We start from the raw sequence: 18,854 nt of genomic DNA on the forward strand, positions 1-18,854 counted from the left end.
CCTAGGCCTGGAATGTGGTCTCTTCCCCAGCCTAGTCACTGGTTTGTGTGTGCTTGTCAAGAGTCTAGGCTCAGCACTAGATAGTCCTCCCTGGAAATCAGGTCCTCTGGTGAGGGACAGGGACAGTAAGCTTGGCTATGGTGTGATCCATAGACAGAGAGATTGCTGTGGGTTGAGGCAGATGGAGGAGGCTTCCTGAAGGAGGTAGCACTTAAAGTCTGAGAGGTTTAGAGGTAAAAGAGAGTATGGAGTCTAAGCCCCTCTTACTTCGGATGAAGCTGAGCCCAGAGAGGGTCTGTGACTTACCCAAAGCCATACACAGCAAGCTAGGGACAGGATTAAAAGCCAACTCTTAAAATTGCCTTGGGTACTACATCCCTGTATACATAGTTTCAAAAATAAAAAGAAGGCAATTTAATTTAATTTTCAATAGGTCATATAATCACACTGTCAGAAATTAAAACATAGAAAGTGACAAGTAGCATGTCTCACTCTTCTCTCATCTGCCATTTGTCCAATTCTTTGGCTCAGATACTTATCTTTTTTCATTTCTTATATATCCTTTATATAATTTCTTCATGTAATTATAAGAAAATATGATTATAGATACTTGCTTTTTCTACTTCATTTTTGTACAAAGATAGCATAACACCACATACATATGGTATTGTATTCTGGACTTTTTTGCTCAATGATATATTCCAAAATTCTTACCTGTCAGTACTAGGAAGCTTCCTCCAATACTTTAGTGGCTTTTTTTTTTTTTTTTTTTTTTTGGTACTGGAATTGAACCCAGGAGCACTTAACCACTGAGTCACACACCCAACCCTTTTTAATATTTTATTTAGAGACAGGGTCTCATTCAGTTGCTTAGGGCCTCCCTAAGTTGCTGAGGCTGGCTTTGAACTAGTGATCCTCCTGCCTCATCCTCTCCAGCTGCTGGGATTACAGGTGTGTGCCACCGTGCCCAGCTCCTGGCACCTTTTTGCCAGGAAGTCAGTATTAGGAAGCTTCCTTATATCTTTCTGCCACCTTTTTGTGGTCTTTTAAATGGATGGAGTGTGCTTTGTGTAGCCAGTTCCCTGTTGTAGGTAGTTTTACTATCACAAACAGTGCTAACATGGCTAATGTCTGCAAAGAAACAATATGAAATAATAATGGGAAAGTGCCCTGGGCCCACAGTCTCAGCTGTCTTCCAGGTGCCATCACTGGCTCTTGAACAGTAAGTGAGCCCGTACAGTCTTGTGTACAGATCTAGGCATTTTGTCCCATCTTTGTCTCAATAATGCCAGAAAAGAAGAAGCCTCACTGTTAGCTATGACAGTTTGAACTTGAACTTGGAGCATGTATGCAGTGTTCTTTTTGCAAAGCCTCTTGCTTGTTACTTTGGTCATTACCTGGGGCTGGGAGTGGAGTTGAGGGAAAGAAGTGTTTAACAGTGTGTGTGTGTATGTGTGTGTGTGTGTGTGTGTGTGTGTGTGTGTGTGTATGCACGTGCACATGCAAAGGTCAGGTGACGCAGGCACAGGCAGGCTGCCCCAGGGAAGTGTGGCTCCATCTGCCCTGCCAGGAGAGAGGCAGCCCATTTTGTTGCCTTAGGAGATGGGAATTGGCCTCCTGGCTCTAACATTCATCCCTCTTGAAGCCGCTGGTTTGTTTGCCTCTTTGCAACTCTGTGCCTAGAAGAGAGGAAGAGAAAGCACACCCACAGGCTTAGCTAGGAGTGTATGAGGGGAGCCGTGGCTCCCTTATCTTCCCTCCTCTATTTCTTCCAGGCTTATTTCATAGTGATGTTATAATGCTTTTGTGGAAAAAAGTCCATTTGTTATTTTAAAACTCTGAGACAACCATAAAGCAGTTGACATTTTTTTTTCTTACTGAGTGCCTCTGTGTCACCCCTTCTTTCTTAACATTAGTGGTGGGTGGGGTGTCAGGAAGGGTGGGAAGCAGGCCCAATTAGTTCATGGCCTAAGTGGGAAAAGGGCCTCTTACATACCAGCAGTTTGCAGAGCCAGACAGGGAAGGATAGAGCAGGACCAGTGGTAGGATGGAGCCCAGGGACTCCAAAATACTTGGCAAGCATTCTCACCACCAAGTCACACCCCGATCTCAGTGTTCAGGTATTTGTTTGAACATGTTTTCAGTTCTTTGGGGCATATACTTTGGAGTAGGATCACTGGGTCTTTGTGGCAATTCTTTGTTTCACTTTTTTCTCTAAATATCTGCTTTCATTTTTTCTTTGCTTAGCTTCTTCAAAAGGCATAAAATTATGTGATAATTACAACAATTATTATTGAAGTGGTAATGCTTACAGATGTAGTCTATATAAAAATATTACCCAAAAATGGAGTATCATGAAATATTTAGAGATAGTTTGAGCAATGACTTTATCTTGAGATAGGTACACAAAGCACTTGGCCCTGAGCCTGGCATGGAGTAGTAATAAAAACAGTATTAATCATCATCATTATCATCATCATCACGATTATTAATGGTACTTTTTAAGTGCCAGGTGCTCTTCTAAACATTTTGCTTGAATTTAATACATTTCTTCCACACTATCATTTGAGGTAAGTGTTATTATTCCCATTTTACAGAAGGAACTGAGGCTAAGTGAGTTTTAAGTAATTTGTCCAACTTATGTAGTAGCCAACCAGGTAGAAGAAAGGTCCAGGGGGCAGAGTCACGTTCATAAGAGGCCAGGTTCTGCTCAGTGGGAGGATTTCTCACTGCTAGAAATTTGCAGTCTTGACAGCAAACAGTTAATCCCTGGATATGTGGAAGCCGGGCTGGCTTGTGGCCATGTCTTGAGGAAGAGTTGGGCAGTATAGTCCCTGAGGTATCTTTCAGTCTGGTTAGGATACCCAGGAATCAAATTGGTGCCTGGACACGAGCAAACCAAGGTCGGGAGAAGGTGAAGTCATGGAAGGGGAGGACTCCTTGTCCCCAGTGGGCTCAGAGCTTGAGAGTAGAGAGTCTAACTGAGGCCGGCTACAGGCCTGGGGTCACTGGCCTGGGACCTGCTGCTTGATCATTTCTGATTTTCTTGTTTCCTGACTTCACAGCCGGACGAGGCAGAGAGGGTGCAGGCCCAGGCCTTGGCTGAGGCGCAATCTGTGGCTGTGGTACAGTCGGTGCCCGGAGCACACCCTGTGCCACTGTATGCCTTCTCCATCAAAGGCTCCTCCTGTAGAGAGGTAAGCCTCTACCCAGCCCCTGCCTCTCTCAGAAGGCCCACATTCTACCAAGACAGTGAACTGAAGCCAGGGTGAAATCCCAGCCTTCAGAATCTCTTCAGGAGGAAGTGTTTGCTTGACACTTGCTCTGTGCCCTCCCTTGCTCTTGGATGCACTATTGGGAAGCTCCTTCTAAGCATGAGCCACTCCCAGTCCAGCTGGGGTGCTGGGACACCCAGGGCTGTCAAAGACCAGTAGAGGTTGGTGGTGAGCAGCTAGGAGCAGCGTGCTTGGCAGTGTGGGAGGGCTTCCTGTCTGAAGAGGGGCATCTTGAATGGCAGAGGGAACAGCAGGAGGAAAAGCATGACCGTTGGACTCCAGCAACCAGATGGGATCTCTGCTTCTAACCCTAGAGTCACCTAACCCAGCCTGTGACTCCCCCTGCACAGGAGGTCTCCAACACAACCACCCCCCAGAAGAGGAAGTCCTGCCACACCCAGTGCTCCAGGAAGGTCATTAAGTTGGAGTCTGAGGAGGAGAATGAGGCGAGATTGGCCCCAAGCTCCCCGGAGCAGCCCAGACCCAGTACCTCCAAGGCAGTCTCACCTCCCCACCTGGATGGGCCCCCCAGCCCTGAAAGTCCCATCATAGGAAAAGAGGTCCTCCTGCCCAACAACAACCACGTGACTGGCGGCACTGGGGAGGCAGGTAGGGAGGTGGGTAGGGCAGCAGCAGCTGAGGCCTGCGTGCTGTCCTTCAGGGTCTGGGTGGGCCCCTTCGGCATTCTGACCCTACCTTGGATCCCAAAATCAACAAGATTCCCTTGTGTGTTGTTCTTTGAGCTGCCACTGAATAGGTCAGGGACAGTATATGATTTTCCCAGGGATGAGGGTCTATACAGTTTGTCATGTTCTTTGCTGTGATGCAGTGCTGGACGCCTGAGGGGCTAGCATGCATAGTCCTATGAATCCTTTGCCCAGAACATTCTTCCAGTGCCTGTTCCTGTGCACAGGGCGGGTATCCCCAAGAAATGTTTGGTGAGTGACTAGCACAGTCCCAAAGAGGACCTGGGTAAAGTTCATATCCATCACTTCCCCCAATTTTTCTACCTAAGTATTTCATTTGTCTTCATGAGATATCTGTTATGGACTCCACCAGACAGTGAGTCCTTGGGCAGGAATTGAGGTCAACACTATGGATCCTGGAATAAGAGATTTTTTTTCCTGGATCTGCCTGACCCAGAGTTCAGCTTTGTTCTTCATTGTAGGTCCCAGACTGAGCTCTGACTGCTATTCCTTACTCACAAATGCTATTGGTTGTAAAAGGGTTTTGATTAACTAGATGAAGAACTTTTAACTCTAGACATCTGAGCTCATAGGGCTGAGAGTGGAACAAACCATCACCCCCACAGCCCACTGGCCCCGAGGTCCCTTCTGGCCCTCATTCTGAGGTTCTGTGTTAGAAAGTACATGGAGCCACTAGAGTTCAGGGCCAGCCTGGTCAACAGCAAGACCCTGTCTCTGGGGCAAAAGAAAAATCACAAAAGGTTCTAAACCAGGTGGTAGTTGTCAGGCTTCCTGTACAGAGAACAAATTCTGAATTCAGGGCCAGTAGCTGCATTAAATATTCACAGATGAGGCACATGGTGAATGTCCACATCACCCCACAATGCTTCCATCACCCTGCAGCCCACTGGCCTGCAAGGACCCCACCCACCCCAGTGATCATCACCCCCTACCCTAGCCAGCGTGCATCCCAGACGGGACCTAATGTTACCTCCCCTCATTGTTTCAGAGGAGCGCATCGTTGTGATCAGCAGCTCAGAAGACTCAGATGCTGAGAACTCGGTGAGTGGCCCAGAAGTTTGGCCCTGGACTCCAGCCACCCCTTATTCCAGGTCCCAGGGGCCACAGCCACAGCAGGTGACTCTCAGACTTGCCTTGCGCCTAGGGAATTTTCCAGCAAGGCAGTAAGGCCTAAATTGCCCCAACGACAGTCTCCAATCCAGCTGTATGCTTCTCACCACACCAGGGCAGAAGCCTTCAGTTGGCATATGTACTCTTGAAAGGCTTGCTAGAGCACTTCCTTCTAGAGCCCTGGTTCCTCTCTGGAATGTCCAAGGCTTTTGTCTGGAGCTTCCTTACATATTTTCTGGCCTCTAAGTCCTCTGTGAGGAGTACTGGATGAGAACCCCTTCTCTGGTTAATTGTAGTCAGCGAGGGCCAACGGAGGGAGGGAAGGGGCGTGAGGCCCCCCCGGGCAGCACTGTGCTGGGGCCAGACAAGCAAGTTTGACTCCATGTAAGAAAGAACTTCTTTAAAGCCATCCTGCAACGAAACCAGTGGCCTCACAGGTAGAGGCCTGTCCCTAGAGGTATGTTAGAGGCTGGGCTGTCACCTTTCCAGGGAAAGGGAGATCTGAATCGAGTGGAAGGTTGGACTGGGTGGCCCTGAGGTCCCTTCCGGCTCTCAGTCTGAGGTTCTGTGTTGGAAAGTGCATGGAGCCACCGGAGACCGCTGAGCCACCCTCCTCACCAGCCCACTCCCTGCTGAGAGCGCCAGGAGCCACCCACCCCCATCCGGCCTCCCAGCAGCCCCATGGCACAGGCCGCCCCCCAGCCTGGCCTCCCCACCAGTCTGCAGCCGTCCCTGATGCTGAGTCTCCCAGCCAGCCTTCCGATCACCAGGAGCATGCTGCCATCCACCGTGGGATCAGCGTCCACCCGTGCAGGGCACAGAGAGCCACCTGCCTTCACCGCATCTTCCGCTTGCCCCCCCGACTATATCGTGCCCCCATGTGGACTTGCTCTTCCCCCATAGCCCAGGCTACCACCTCCACCACTGCAGGGCCTCCTGGCCATCCTGCCAATGCCCAGGAGTGTCCTCCCCGTCTGCAGAGGGCCATCAGCCCACCCCGCCAGGTGTGCAGGGCCCTGCGATCCCGCTGCCGCTCCTTCAGGGGCTCACGCCATTTAGCTCAGTGTCTCAACAATATTTTTGCCCTCCCTCGCTCCTACATGGATTCCATAAGGGGCACACGGGGAGGCCAGGCACCCCAGGCTCTTGGGACAAGAGTTCCCCCCAGGAATTCTGACAGAGCTCCCAGGGAGGATCCCCAAGTCCAAGTCCCACTGGAAGTTTCTCCAATTGTATTCCCAACATCCCACCTTCACAAGAGGTCCCCCACCAACCCAGGCCTGGATCCTCCTAAGACAGGCCTCTGAGAGCCTTGAGTGCCTCCTTCTGCAGCTGCTCACCACCCCATCCCAGCTTTGCAGCCAGACCCCCCTCCCTGCCTCTGCCAGCCCACTACCTAAAAGCCTGCAAAGTAGGCATGGGTTAACTCCCAGTCAGGGAAGGGCCCAAGGAATGAATGGACCTCTGGGTAGGGAGATGAGGCCCCTGACTGAAGGGAAACTGAAGGCATTGCTGAGATTTGGCCCACCCTTCCTCACAGGCCTCTTTGCCCAAGAGGGGAGCTTCTCTTGCCCTTTGTACCCCCACCCCCATCCCCCACCCAAGCCTGTCCCCTGAGCCTCTGCCAGGATCTGAGCCCTTTGTGCAGGGACTGTGTCCATTCCAAGACCTGGCAGATGTGGCTGCTTAATAAATTCTTGCTAAATGATCACCCTTGCGAACCCTTATTCCATGACCATCAGATTCCCTGATGGAGCTCTTCCCGGATTGAGCTCTTCCCTGCAGGTGGTTTTGTCTCCTTCCTGCAGAAAACTTGCTTCTCAGAACTCCAGGGATACCACATCCCTCTTCCTCCAACACTTCTCAGCATCAGAGGTGGGAGGTGGGGCAAGGCCCTTTGCGCCCCCTGGACTGGCCCAGCCCCACCATGTGGTAGGACCCCCTGTGCCTTCGAGGTACAATTCATGGGGTGTACCCCACTCTCCCTGCCTCAGACGTCCGCCCCCCGCCCTCCACGAGGGAAGATGTGAACATCTGCCGCCTAGATTTCTTCTCCCGCTCAGGTCCTGCCTTCTTACTGTTTTCAGCATCCCTCACCCTGACCTCTGCTCTCACCTCTCAAGGGTCTTCATCTCACTCCACTTCTGCCAGCACACCTGTGGTCATACCCTGCACCTTCCACTGCCAAGGAACTACCATCCTCTAACCTGGTTCACTCAGAGTGCAGTCCTGGGTTCCTTGAGCCCTTGGTCCTATCTGCCAGCACTGTCCCTTTTTCAGTCATTCTTTATCAAGATCTCAGATCCCAGTTCACAGGACCTCCGGTTAGGCCTGCCCTTCAGAAAGAGCCCTGGCAGGGTGCAGGAGCTTGCTGCCTCTCTGCTGCCCCCTGAAGGCGAGATTTGTTGGAGAAAAGCCACACCGAGAGGAAAACTTGCAGAGGATGGTGTCCAGCCTCTGAGGGCCCCTTGGTGCCCCTCCATGTCACACCCTCCTGCTCTCCACACCACAGCTCCCTACCACCACTTCTCTGGTCTTCATCCTGACCCTCACTTTCAGCTGGTGACTGTCTCCTGCTCTGGAGAGAAAAGGGAAGCTCTCTGATGGCCTAGGAATGGTGGACATCTTGCTACCTAATTACAGGTTTACCTGACCCTGCATATCGCTTCACCTGTCCCTTTTGTTAGGGTGGAGGGGATGTTGACCTGCCTCTAGGATTTACCTTGTGTCCTGACCCAGCTCCCTGGAGCCTTACTCCATCTCCTCATCCTCATCCTCACCTCTCCTGCATCTTCTAACGCTTTCACTTCCTTCTGAACTTCACACCCTGGGAGATGTCTTGTCCATCTCCACCAACCCTTCCCCTTGTTGGGGTTTTATGCCGCTCCTTCCTCACCCCACTTCCCTGCACCTCCCTGCCATGCCGATGAACCCTACCCACTGGCCCAAGGAAATCCCCTGCCTCTGAGTGCAGTGGTCCCTTCAGTCCTGGGTGTCCTTGACCAGTGTAGGCTGCTTGCACCTGCTGCTGTGGGCACTCCATTCTCGGGTCTCTGTTCTTGTAATGTTGGCATTCTTCCAGCTTTGGTTTGAGACCCCCTTTATTTAGTTCTCACATTCTCATGATGATCTCAGCTGCACCCTGATTCCAGTTCCTGCCCAGGGGTATCTGATGCCCATGCTCACTCCTGCTGCTGCATTAGCATGTCCAGTGGCCTCTGACAGCTCCACTGGGATGCAGTATAGGTACCCCAGATTCATCCCCTCTCCTGTCCTCTCCAAGGATTGCCCTGCCAGCTGTCCAGAGCCAAGGTGCTGTTTTCACCCACGACCCCTCCTTTTTTAGGATTCCTCACATCCAGCTAACGGCCCATGTCTTTCCCCGGGCCATATTCTTGATACCTGCGAGCTTTTTTCCATCCTGTGATCTTGGTAAGGTTAAAGTGATCACTGACCTCAGGTGGAAGTAGAAACCTAGGAAGGAAAGGTGGAGTAGAGGATGGGGATGCCAGTAGTCTCACCACGTATCCTGAAGAGTTGAGCTGAGGAACTGAAACCAGTAATATGTGGGGGCAGAGAGGGGAGAAGGGAATCCATCCAACCCCCAGCTATCCACAAGGAGTCAGTAGGGATGTAGGGTTAATCAGGTTGGAGGGATAAGCATATTCTGGGTTATGAAGAAAAAAGCCAGAAGCCTGCTTGGTTTAGAGCTGGACCTGAGGTGTGGGAGAGAGCCAGATGCCCACTGCTTTTGCATGTATATTCTTTAGAAGAGCATGTAAAAAAAATTAATCACTACAGGAGCCCCAAACTTTTTAAAAATATGTAGTATTTACACCGAAAATTAGGTCCCCTTCCTGCATTTCTCACCCATTTTCACAATCCCTTCCAGAGTCCTGGTGTCCCTAGGGTACCTGCAATATCTCCAATGCAAATTCCCACTCCCCAGCTTAGAGGGAGGCGTTAGGGTGCTCTAGGTGGCCCCCTCCCATATCCTCCCCATCTGCAGCCTTTATCCAGCTTTACAGTGAATGAGAGTTGTAGAATACCAGCCTGCTGCAGCTGCACATTTTCCAAGTGTCCCTGGGATGAAGAGGGGACTCTGCATGGACTTCGGCTGTGTTTGTTGCTGGACTCTGCCCTTCTGGGACTTGGGTGAGAGACTTTGAGCAAAGACAAGTATGCCAAAATAGCTCTCCCCTGCTGGAGGAGGGAGTAGGGCTGTGGTCATGGGGTGGAGGGCAAGTCCCAGGCCTGCTGTGGGATGAGGACTATTTAAACACTGAAGAGGTGGGTCAGCAAGGCCTCTATCAGGGGCCCTGTTTTAGGATCCAAAGCAACACAAGATAGATACTTTGATTCACATTCGTGACAGATGACTGGCTCCAGTGCCTCAGTGGCAGCAGCAGAACCAGTGGAAACAAGAGGGACCTGGCAGAGGGGTGGCCTGTATTAGCCATGGCAGTGTGACCACAGGGAGGCCTGTGGGGAGCCCCTGGTCTAGGGGAGGGCCGTGGTGCTGGTGAGTGCATAGCAGAAAGAGACATGAGTGCTTGGCTGAGAAGGTGAGAGCCACATTTGCTGAGGGGCAGTGCTGCCTGCAGAGGAGCCGGAGCAGCAGGTGGAAGGGCTGTAGAGGCCACAGGCTAGCCAATGGGATGATCCACGTTCACTGGCACATGTGCTGTGTCTCCAGAGCCTTCAAGACTGTAAGAGCCGGGGTTTATGTCTGCAAAAACCAGAAATGCTGCCAAAATGATCCCAGCTATAGCTGAAGCTTGGGTGCTTAGAAAGTCGGGAGCTCAGGGACTGTTGCTGAGCATTAATGTCAGACACTAGATCCTGTTAGGAGGCTGGATGCTGACTATCAAAGAGTTTGGCTTATATTTGGCTGATGACTAAACATGAACTGAATCTGAAGTTAGGACAGTGGTTCTCAAGCCTGGAAGTTTTAGCAACTATAGATTGCTGGATCCCCACCTCCAGATGTTCTAATTCCATTAGTCTGGGGTGCAGCATGGGCTTCCAGAGTTTTTCAATGCAAATAATGCCAAGCCAAAGTCAAGGGCCACTGAATGGGGGATTCAATTGCACACGTGTCCGAAGAATACTCTCATTTGTCTGTGTATAAGTCCTGAATGGAGGTGTGACGCTTTCATACTGGATATGATACATCAGGCATCTTCCTGGATAAACCTTGACTTTTGGAAACTAGCTCCAATGTCAACCCAGCACTTCCAATGAGCACCCTTGGTATAGCGGTCAGACCTGCTGTGTTGAATTGGATCACAGCTGACCTGCCGCAGCTCGAGATCTATGATGAGGAAGAGTGAGGTAGACACAGCTGGAAAGCTAGATTGCAGGTGTATCCTAGTTGTTTTTATATCCTGAAAAGTCCTGGATCCCATGTGGCTCTATCTGAAACAGAGTTTGGCTTTCAGAGAAACAGTTCACTAACCAGTATAATAAAGAAATGCCTTTCAGTATTTATTTTTCTTTCAGAGAATAGTAAAGGGAATCCAACTTATAACCCTTGCCAGCATTTCTTAAAGTCCTTTTCCCCTTTCTCCCACTCCAGAGTTCATCCCTTTTCCTTTTCTGTTCCTCATCCACGGACAGGCATCTCTTTTCTCTGCCCCACTGCCTTCTTCCCTTTCCTTCCAAGCAAACTTTTTCCAAAGACTGTTCGGCTCTGTGCACCCCTGCCCCTTACACCCAGCTTTGTGATTTGTGGGACCCGCAAGGTGGGACAGGAGATTGTCCCTTAGTGAGCAGGGAGGGAAAGATGTCTGATGCCAGACTTTCTATGTGCCGATTGCCTTTCTGGTGGACCAGAGATTTTAGAAAAGCCTTGTTTAAATATTCTAGCACACCCCAGCTGTGTTGCTGGGAATGAAGGGGAGGAGGGGAGATTGCAAATTTATAGCTGGATGGATTAAATACAAGGCATGCCTGTGTGATCAGCCCCAGGGGTTGGTCATACTCTATGGCAATCCCTAAAGAGGAACAGTGGAGGAGCAAGTGTCAGGGCTGAAATATCCTGCCTTTCCTCTAACGACAAGCTCAGGGAAGGGAGTGTCCTGTTAGTGAGGAAGCCCCTCAGTGAGTGCTCCCTTAGAGAAGGTGGCTTCAGTTCATTCAGGACAAAGCACAGTTCCATGTCTACAACAATGGGAGGGTGTAAGTGAGATTCTGATGGCATCCATAAATGACCTGCTGTGAAGATGGGGGAGGGGTCCAAAGGTTCTGCTGTGTGACTGTATACTCTGGGAACCCTGCTCTTGTAAGACAGATCTGAAGGCAAGGAGCCTGACTCGGAGACCTGAAGGGACATTGCTGGAAAGAATGAACCAGATGGAAGTGCTCGGGGCCACCAAGGGGCATTTGCAGCTATGTTTGGAGCAAAAGAAAGAATGGAGAAGAGAAAACCCCTTGTGCCACATCAGGGGGTGGCAGAACAGGCGCAGCCAAAGAAAGAGCTCTTCAGCCGGTGGCAAGAGGGAGCTGAGTCCTGGGGAGGATCTGGTGAGAGCAGCCCAGATCCTTCCACCAGCCCAAGCAGGACAGCACCACCCCTCAGGGCCCTGGAGATGGAAAACAACTTGATTTCTCCAAGAAAAACAAGAAGGCAGAGTCAGGTCTCCCAGCTAGCAACCAGGAGGACTCCTCAAAGAAGGGTTCCCACAAATGGAGGAAGCAGTGTAAGGTCACTCAGCAGGATGTCAAATCAACTTTTGACCACGTGGCCAAGCAAGGAAGCAGAGATGCAAGGCATTTGGCCAGTTTTCCTCAGATTCTTAGCTGTAAAGAGGCAAACCCAGCTCTAGATGGATCCATAGTGATGTATTTCTGTCAGTGACTGGAAAGAAGTTGGAGATCCTGGTGTGAGGCCACGAAATGCCACTCCGAGGAAAATCCACCCCATTTTAACTTGCTTATGGGCAGTAAGGACTTTTCTCTTGGCTGAAGTTTTGTGGAAAACAAATGTTTCACCTGGACAGTGGAGGGGGCCCCCAGAATGTGCTAGTTGACTCCCAGGCCAGGGGTGTTAGCCAGAACCCAAAGTAAATAGAGCTTATGCCCCAAGTGACACCAACTCCATTGACAAGCCAGAGATAGTACATAAGAGGTCAGACCTGAGGACTTCCGGGGGCTCTGTTCCAGGAGTGCCCTCAGGTGATGCTGAGACACTGGCCATGCCACTTCCTCTTGGTCTCTGGCTAATGTCCACAGGTGGCATTCACAGGACATTCACCAAAGACGAGACATCTGGGTTTGGCAGTTGTGCACTTGACAAGCAATTAACTTTTTATTATCACCAGAGGCTTCATCCCCTCTGTAGCCCCAGCTCCTTAGAAAAATCTCTGGAGCCCTTTCTGTCTCCTCAGGATCCCCACCCTGGGGCCTTTCAGACAGTGTTCCAGCCAGGACTAACATTGGTGCTGGAGAACAGAATCTCAAGTGCCAAGCCAGGGGGACACCAGGCTCCTCTGTGCAGCTGGGGCTTAGATGCTGAAAGATAAGCAGTCTACAAGCTCCAAGACTCTGACCTCCTTCCACTGCCCTCTCACTGCCTGGAATCTGTGTGTCCACCTAAATGTGGTATTCAGGAGGCTGAGCACTTAGTTCTCTTTCCTTGTGTAGGACACTGGGCCCTACAGCTGGCTTTGGGGACAAGGAAAATCAGGCTTCTGGCCCCTTTCCCAAAATCTCCTGGGGTTCCATTTGAGGCTCCTTCTTCCTGTCCCAAGTTTGTGATGTTTCTTCTGAGTCTGTGCAGGAAGATGAAATTAGCAGCTATCTCAGACTTTGCGCACCAGGGCAAGTCACCCTTTCCCTGAGTCTCCACAAACAGCACAACTTGCCCACACACACTTGAATTTTCTCACATTTGCTTGTGTCCACACAGGTCCACAGATTCACACTGATGCTTGGCACTTGAATTCATTTCCATACATCCATAGCTTGCATGCTTGATTAACTGCATGAGCTCACCCCCTACACATACTCTTTTCCTAAGGCAGGTGCCCTAGTTCACACTCATGGCCCTCACATGTGACACACCCAGTTCTTGCCTGTTCTCACACACACACACACACACACACACACACACACACACACACACACTTGCTCCTGGGCACATGCTCACCTTGCCATTTCCCTCCTTCAGGCCTCTGAACCCCTGACCTGTTGGTTTTTCTGTGTTGCAGTCCTCCCGAGAGCTGGATGACAGCAGCAGCGAGTCCAGTGACCTCCAGCTGGAGGGCCCCAGCTCCCTCAGGGTCCTGGATGAGAGCCTCGCCGACCCCCGAGCAGAAGACAGGCCCCTGGTTTTCTTTGACCTCAAGATTGACAATGAAAGTGGGTTCTTCTGAAGCCACCCCCACCCCTTTCTAGCTTAGCCTCTGAGTCCCCAAAAGAAGTGTACACAGAGCTCTCAGTGAGGCCCAGGCCAGCCCTGAGCTCAGCCTATGATGGCAGCCACAGGGGACAGAGCTTTTGGGCTCACCTGTGCTCCCAGATGCATGCATGACTTGGAGGTCTGAACAGGTCACTGCCTGGAGGAGTCTTGCACTTGGGAAGGAGGCAAGTTCCTCCATGAGTTCACCTCTGACCAGACCTTCTCTTAGAGAGCTTGGGACACACTTGTAAACAGTGTGTCTCATTGCTGAGATCAGTAATCCTGTGAGACCTTGGCTGTGGCTGCACATTTCTGAGTACCAGTCCCAACCCACAGGTGGATGCACAGGCCAACAGAGTCAAGGTCACAGATCATTTGAACCCTTCTCCCAGAAGCCCCTTGTTTTCCCTCCCTGTCATGCTTTCCCTGGTTCTGTAATGCCCCTCCTGAAGCCAGAAGCCCTGGGCCCTGCCCTGCAACATGAACTTGACATTGGGGCTAGAGAAGCAGCAGGTGTTTTCATGGAGCAGGAAAGTCATTTGCAGACAGCAGGTGGCTCTGGTCCATGGTCCCAGGGGAATGCACTGGGCATTCTGCTCTCTGTGCCCTAGTGAGCCTCAGCTAAGTGACTGATGGGATTGGAGGCAGGAGTGTGGAGTAGAGGGCTGGGAAGAAACAGTCTGGGGTCACAGAGGCTGATAGAAGACAGGAGGGATCTCGGTCCTGGGGATTTGGCAAACTGCAGTGGGTGGAGTGGGGAAGAGCTAGATCTCCAGGTGAACAAGCTAGGCAACCTACCTCCCCTTCTGACCTCTGTCCCATCAGAGCCAGGTGAGAACTGCATCTGGAGGCTGATGTTTGGTTCCTGCCAGCTGGCCCCAAAGTGTTATCTGTAGATGGTGGGTTGGTAGCCCCATGAGGTCCCCCTGCACCAGCCCTCCAGTGCTCCTGGGGCCTCACCCTGCCCTTCTCTCCTGCCCAGCCCAGAAGATTAGCCAGCTGGCAGCTGTGAACCGGGAAAGCAAGTTCCGTGTGCTCATCCAGCCAGAAGCCTTCAGCATCTACTCCAAGGCCGTCTCCCTGGAGGTGGGGCTGCAGCACTTCCTCAGTTTCCTCAGCTCTATGCGCCGCCCCATCTTGGCCTGCTATAAGCTATGGGGGCCCGGACTTCCCAATTTCTTCCAGGCCCTGGAGGACATTAACAAGCTGTGGGAATTCCAGGAGGCCATCTCGGGCTTCCTGGCTGCTCTGCCCCTCATCCGGGAGCGTGTGCCGGGGGCCAGGAGCTTCAAACTCAAGAATCTGGCTAAGACCTACCTAGCGAGAAACATGAGTGAGCGTAGTGCCCTGGCTGCTGTGCTGGCCATGCGTGACCTGTGCCGCCTCCTTGAGGTCTCTCCGGGCCCACAGCTGGCCCAGCACGTCTACCCTTTCAACAGCCTGCAATGCTTCGCCTCCCTGCAACCTCTGGTTCAGGCATCCGTCCTGCCCCGGGCTGAAGCCCGCCTCCTGGCCCTGCACAATGTGAGCTTCCTAGAGCTGCTGACCGCATACCGCAGTAACCCTCAGGGGGGCTTGAAGAGGTACAGCCGCTACCTGAGCCTGCAGACCACCTCATCACCCCCTGCCCAGCCTGCTGTCTACCTGCAGGCTCTGAGCACCTACTTGGAAGGTCTGTTGGACGGCCCGGCCTTGGCACGGGCAGAAGGCAGCTCTACCACTCTCACTGGCCGCAGCTTGGCAGAAAAGGCCCCCCAGCAGAACTGAGAGGAGGGGATGACTGGCATAGGGTCTCTGGTAGGCAGAGAGGGAGGGGGTCCCTGAGCCAGGCCCCGCCCATCACAGCATTCCCAGGTCCTAGTACCTAGTATTCAGTTATCATTTGGTCCAGAATCAGTTCCCTTTCTCGGGGACCAAATTTCTCCTCTCTAAAACCCTGCAGAGGAGGCAAAGCACTCAGCCCCTACCGCCAGGCCCCAACCCCCAGGAACCCCAGTCCCTGGGCCTCTCTCTCCAGGAGCCAGAACCAGGAAGTTCCTCAGTGAAGAAGCCATGACTTCTGGGCTCTCTAAGTGGCCCATACTGCCCCAACCACCCCACCTTCCTGACCCCCAGCCACTGCCCCAGCCACTGCTGATAGTTCCCACAGAGAGCCATCTGTGGTGAGACCGACAGCAACAACAGTAGCCCTGTGGGTACCAAAGTGCCTTTCAAACTAAACCCTTCCTGAATCTGGGTTCTCCCAGCCTCTGTCTGCCCGGAGGTCAGCTCTCCGTTCACTTCCTTTTGGAAGCATTTTCATCCCAAGGGTGCCTCAGATCAGCAGAGAAAGCTAGAAGCCATTGCTCACCTGCTTGCAGTCTGACACTTCGAAACGTGCTTCCTTTCTCCCAGCCATGAAAATGCCTTCCTTCCATTGTGATTACACTCTTTGGTCCTCAGACCACCAGACCCCCTCCTCAACATGGTCCTTCACCTTCCCTGTGCTGCCCCCAGCAGTGTCCCAAGGGATGTCCCCATCTTGACCCGAGGCATTGGCCTCCCCTGAGAACGTCTTAGAAATGTGGATCCATGGGCTCTATTTCAGGCTTCCAGAATCAGGATTTCTGGATGTGGGCCCAGCAATCTGTCTAAGCAGGTGATCCTGGTCCATGCTCAAGTTTGAGAACCACTGCTCTGATAGACACCTCCCCAAGGGGAAGCAGTGTAGAATGGCTGAGAAAGTCCTTTCCCTGCCCCTGACCCTGTGCATTGAATGTGACTAAGAAGAGGTCTCTTCTGGAGCTCCAGTGTCCCCATCTGTGAAATGGGCTAGGTGGCCTGCATGGCCTCAGAGTTCCCATCCTGCTCTGCCATCCTGAGTTTTTAGGCATGGACAGGAGGTCTCTGAGGCAGTGGATAAGAAGTGTTCTCATTCTTGAGCCCTAGCTTCCATCCTAAGCCTTTGGCTGCCAACCTCATGGTCACACCAGAGGTCAGCAGTAGAATAGGGAAGTCAGGACCATCCCCACTGATTAGCAGAACTCTTGTGCCTTCCCTAGCCTCCCCCTGTCCCATTCCTCCTCTGTGGCTCCTGGCTCCTAGCATGCTTTCCAGACAGCCCAGGCCTCTAGTCTCCATGAACTGATGGACTTTCACACTGGTGGAGTATGTGTGCCCACTGGGTGGGCTTGAAGACCCACTAAGGCATTCCGTAGGAACTTGCTCCCATTATGCTGGCTCTTAACAGTGAAAAATGCATCTAAAATAAGATCACAATATTAGCCCATTAAAGCTTTTTCTGAACAGGCCAGTGGATGAAGGAGAAGGGAAGCAGGGGCCCCAGCCTGGCCGTTCTGACCCTCTTGGAAAATGGCAAGGCAGTGCTGGGGCCACTTCTCATATTTTGCCCTTAGCCTAGTCCTGGGCTGAGCAGTGCTTACTGAGGCCCAGTCCCACCATGTCTGCTGTCTTCAATGTGACTGATGATAGGCTTTATAATAAAGGGGCACTCTGTCACAACCTTTAATAAGGATATGAATCTTGAAAGCCCAGTTGCTCCAATCACAAACTGCTAAGTCCATCCCAGAGGAGCCATTGAGATACCTCTTCCCTGGGAAGGAGGGGCTCTCCCAGGCATGGACGAGCAGACATTAGCTCAGCACAGCCATGCCATGAGGGGGGTCTTTCAGGGATTGACAGAATGTGAACCCCCATTGCAAGTAGGAAATCCAGGTTAAGCTTGCCTCAGGATCATTTCCAAAGGGAAGGGCCATGTGGAAGGAAAGAGACATCAATTTCAAGAATTACCTCCTTGCCCAGTGAGATGGCACCCACCTTTAATCCCAGTGATTCAGGAAGCTGAGGCAGGAGGATCAAGAGTTCAAAACCAGCCTCAGCAAATTAGCCAGGCCTTAAGCAACTTAGCAAGATCCTGTGTCAAAAAGGGTTGGGGATGAAGCTCAGTAGTTAAGCATCCCTGGCTTCAATCCCTAGTAACACACACACACACAAATGAGGTTTGGGACAGAGCGGACAACTGTGGGGCCTTGGGGTCTGAGGGAGCCAAGAAGAGCAGGGGGCCTACCTTGGAGGATCAGTGTCAGTGTGTTCCTGACACACCAAATGGGAGAAAACCAGGGACAGAGAAGCCCTGTGGCAGCTCAGCCCAGTTTTGCCCCAGGGCCTCCTCTGGAGACTAACAGCTCACTCACAATTCAGTGAAGTTCACTTAAAAATCTACTTAAATCCTAGCCCCATCCTTGCTCATCCTTCCACCTGTACGACACCTAGATTTTGCCCTGGCCCCTGGTCTCACTGTTCTCCCATCCTACCCACCCTGCCCTGACCACTCTGTCCACCTCGAAGTCTGACCTTCACTCCACTCCTCCCAGCAGACCCCTAGCTCCTAGATCCTAGCTCCTTCTTTGGCCTCAGACTGTCTCCGCCCCACACTCCCACGTGCATCTCGCCTTGCTTCACTTCACACAATTATGGAACACCTTAGCTAGTCAGCGTGGAACCAGAGAGGGTAGGGTACTGTGGACCTATCCAGCAGAAAAGGAGCAGAATTAGGACTGCTCGCAGGCTCTGCCAGCAGAGGGCGCTGCAGCCCACTGGTTTGGTAGGAGGCTGCCACCAGGCAGGGGCGTGAGTGGGATGCACTGGCGTCCTCAGGCTAAGCTGAAATAGCTCAGTCTTTCTAGAGTGCCATGCACACTTACAGGGCAATGGTAGAAAACTTTAGGTAGTGGGTGCATGGAAAGCAGTGTCAAAATGTTAAACATTTTATATTTTAACATCTTTTTGAAACACTGTAACCAACCTATCAAAACCATGATTTCTGAGATATAGTTGCTCAGACGCTAATGTGGGATTCTTTCAGGATCCACTTAGGACAAATACTAAGTAACTACAAGCTCAGAAGGGCACAAGGACAGCAACACTTGTGACAGTGGAAGTGAATGACCTAAGTTTGGGAAATTCTGAGTTACCAGTGGAATTAAGATGAGGGCTATGGGAGAGAGTTAGAGCTAAGGTCAGGGCCAAGTTAGATCAGGGTGGGTGGGTTAGAAACCTGGATAAGGGCTGAAGGGCCCATCTGGGGGCACTGGGATAGGATTTGGGATTAGATCAGATTTGGGTGACTAAGGTTAGGAATAGAGCTAGGAACGGATTGAGTCTCTCTTCAGACTACAGGTCTTTGTGACTTTGGCAACTGAGAAGTCCATGGAACCGTAGACACGTGGGCAGGAGCTTCTGCAGAGGACTGCTAAGGTGGCTCCCCGAGTGCATTCTGCTTCCCTCCCTAGAACCTATTCTAGAAGCATTGGCAGGGCCTCTGCCTCAGCTCAAGAACCCCAGTGGGGCCCAGGCAACCAT

General features: G+C 51.7%; 1 protein-coding gene across 9 annotated transcripts in view; it reads left to right on the top strand.

The window, feature by feature from the left end:
• The window catches only part of PML (PML nuclear body scaffold), a 41,890-nt gene extending 23,345 nt beyond the window's left edge, over window positions 1–18,545 (top strand). For 2 of the 9 annotated variants that reach the window (XM_079126616.1, XM_079126617.1), the window contains exons 5-9: window positions 3,066–3,197; window positions 3,626–3,884; window positions 4,971–5,023; window positions 13,303–13,453; window positions 14,476–18,545. In XM_079126616.1, the coding sequence (XP_078982742.1) occupies window positions 3,066–3,197; window positions 3,626–3,884; window positions 4,971–5,023; window positions 13,303–13,453; window positions 14,476–15,260 (1,380 nt within the window). In that variant the 3' untranslated portion in view covers window positions 15,261–18,545. Of the gene's footprint in view, window positions 1–3,065; window positions 3,198–3,625; window positions 3,885–4,970; window positions 5,099–5,581; window positions 6,804–13,302; window positions 13,454–14,475 lie in introns of those variants that run through there. The other 7 variants (XM_079126621.1, XM_079126624.1, XM_079126618.1 and 4 more) reach the window with 7 other exon arrangements.
• Window positions 18,546–18,854: the final 309 nt, after the last annotated feature.

This window comes from Sciurus vulgaris (assembly GCF_902686455.1).
Source record: "Sciurus vulgaris genome assembly, chromosome: 2".
In the NCBI taxonomy this organism is placed as follows: Eukaryota; Metazoa; Chordata; class Mammalia; order Rodentia; family Sciuridae; genus Sciurus; species Sciurus vulgaris.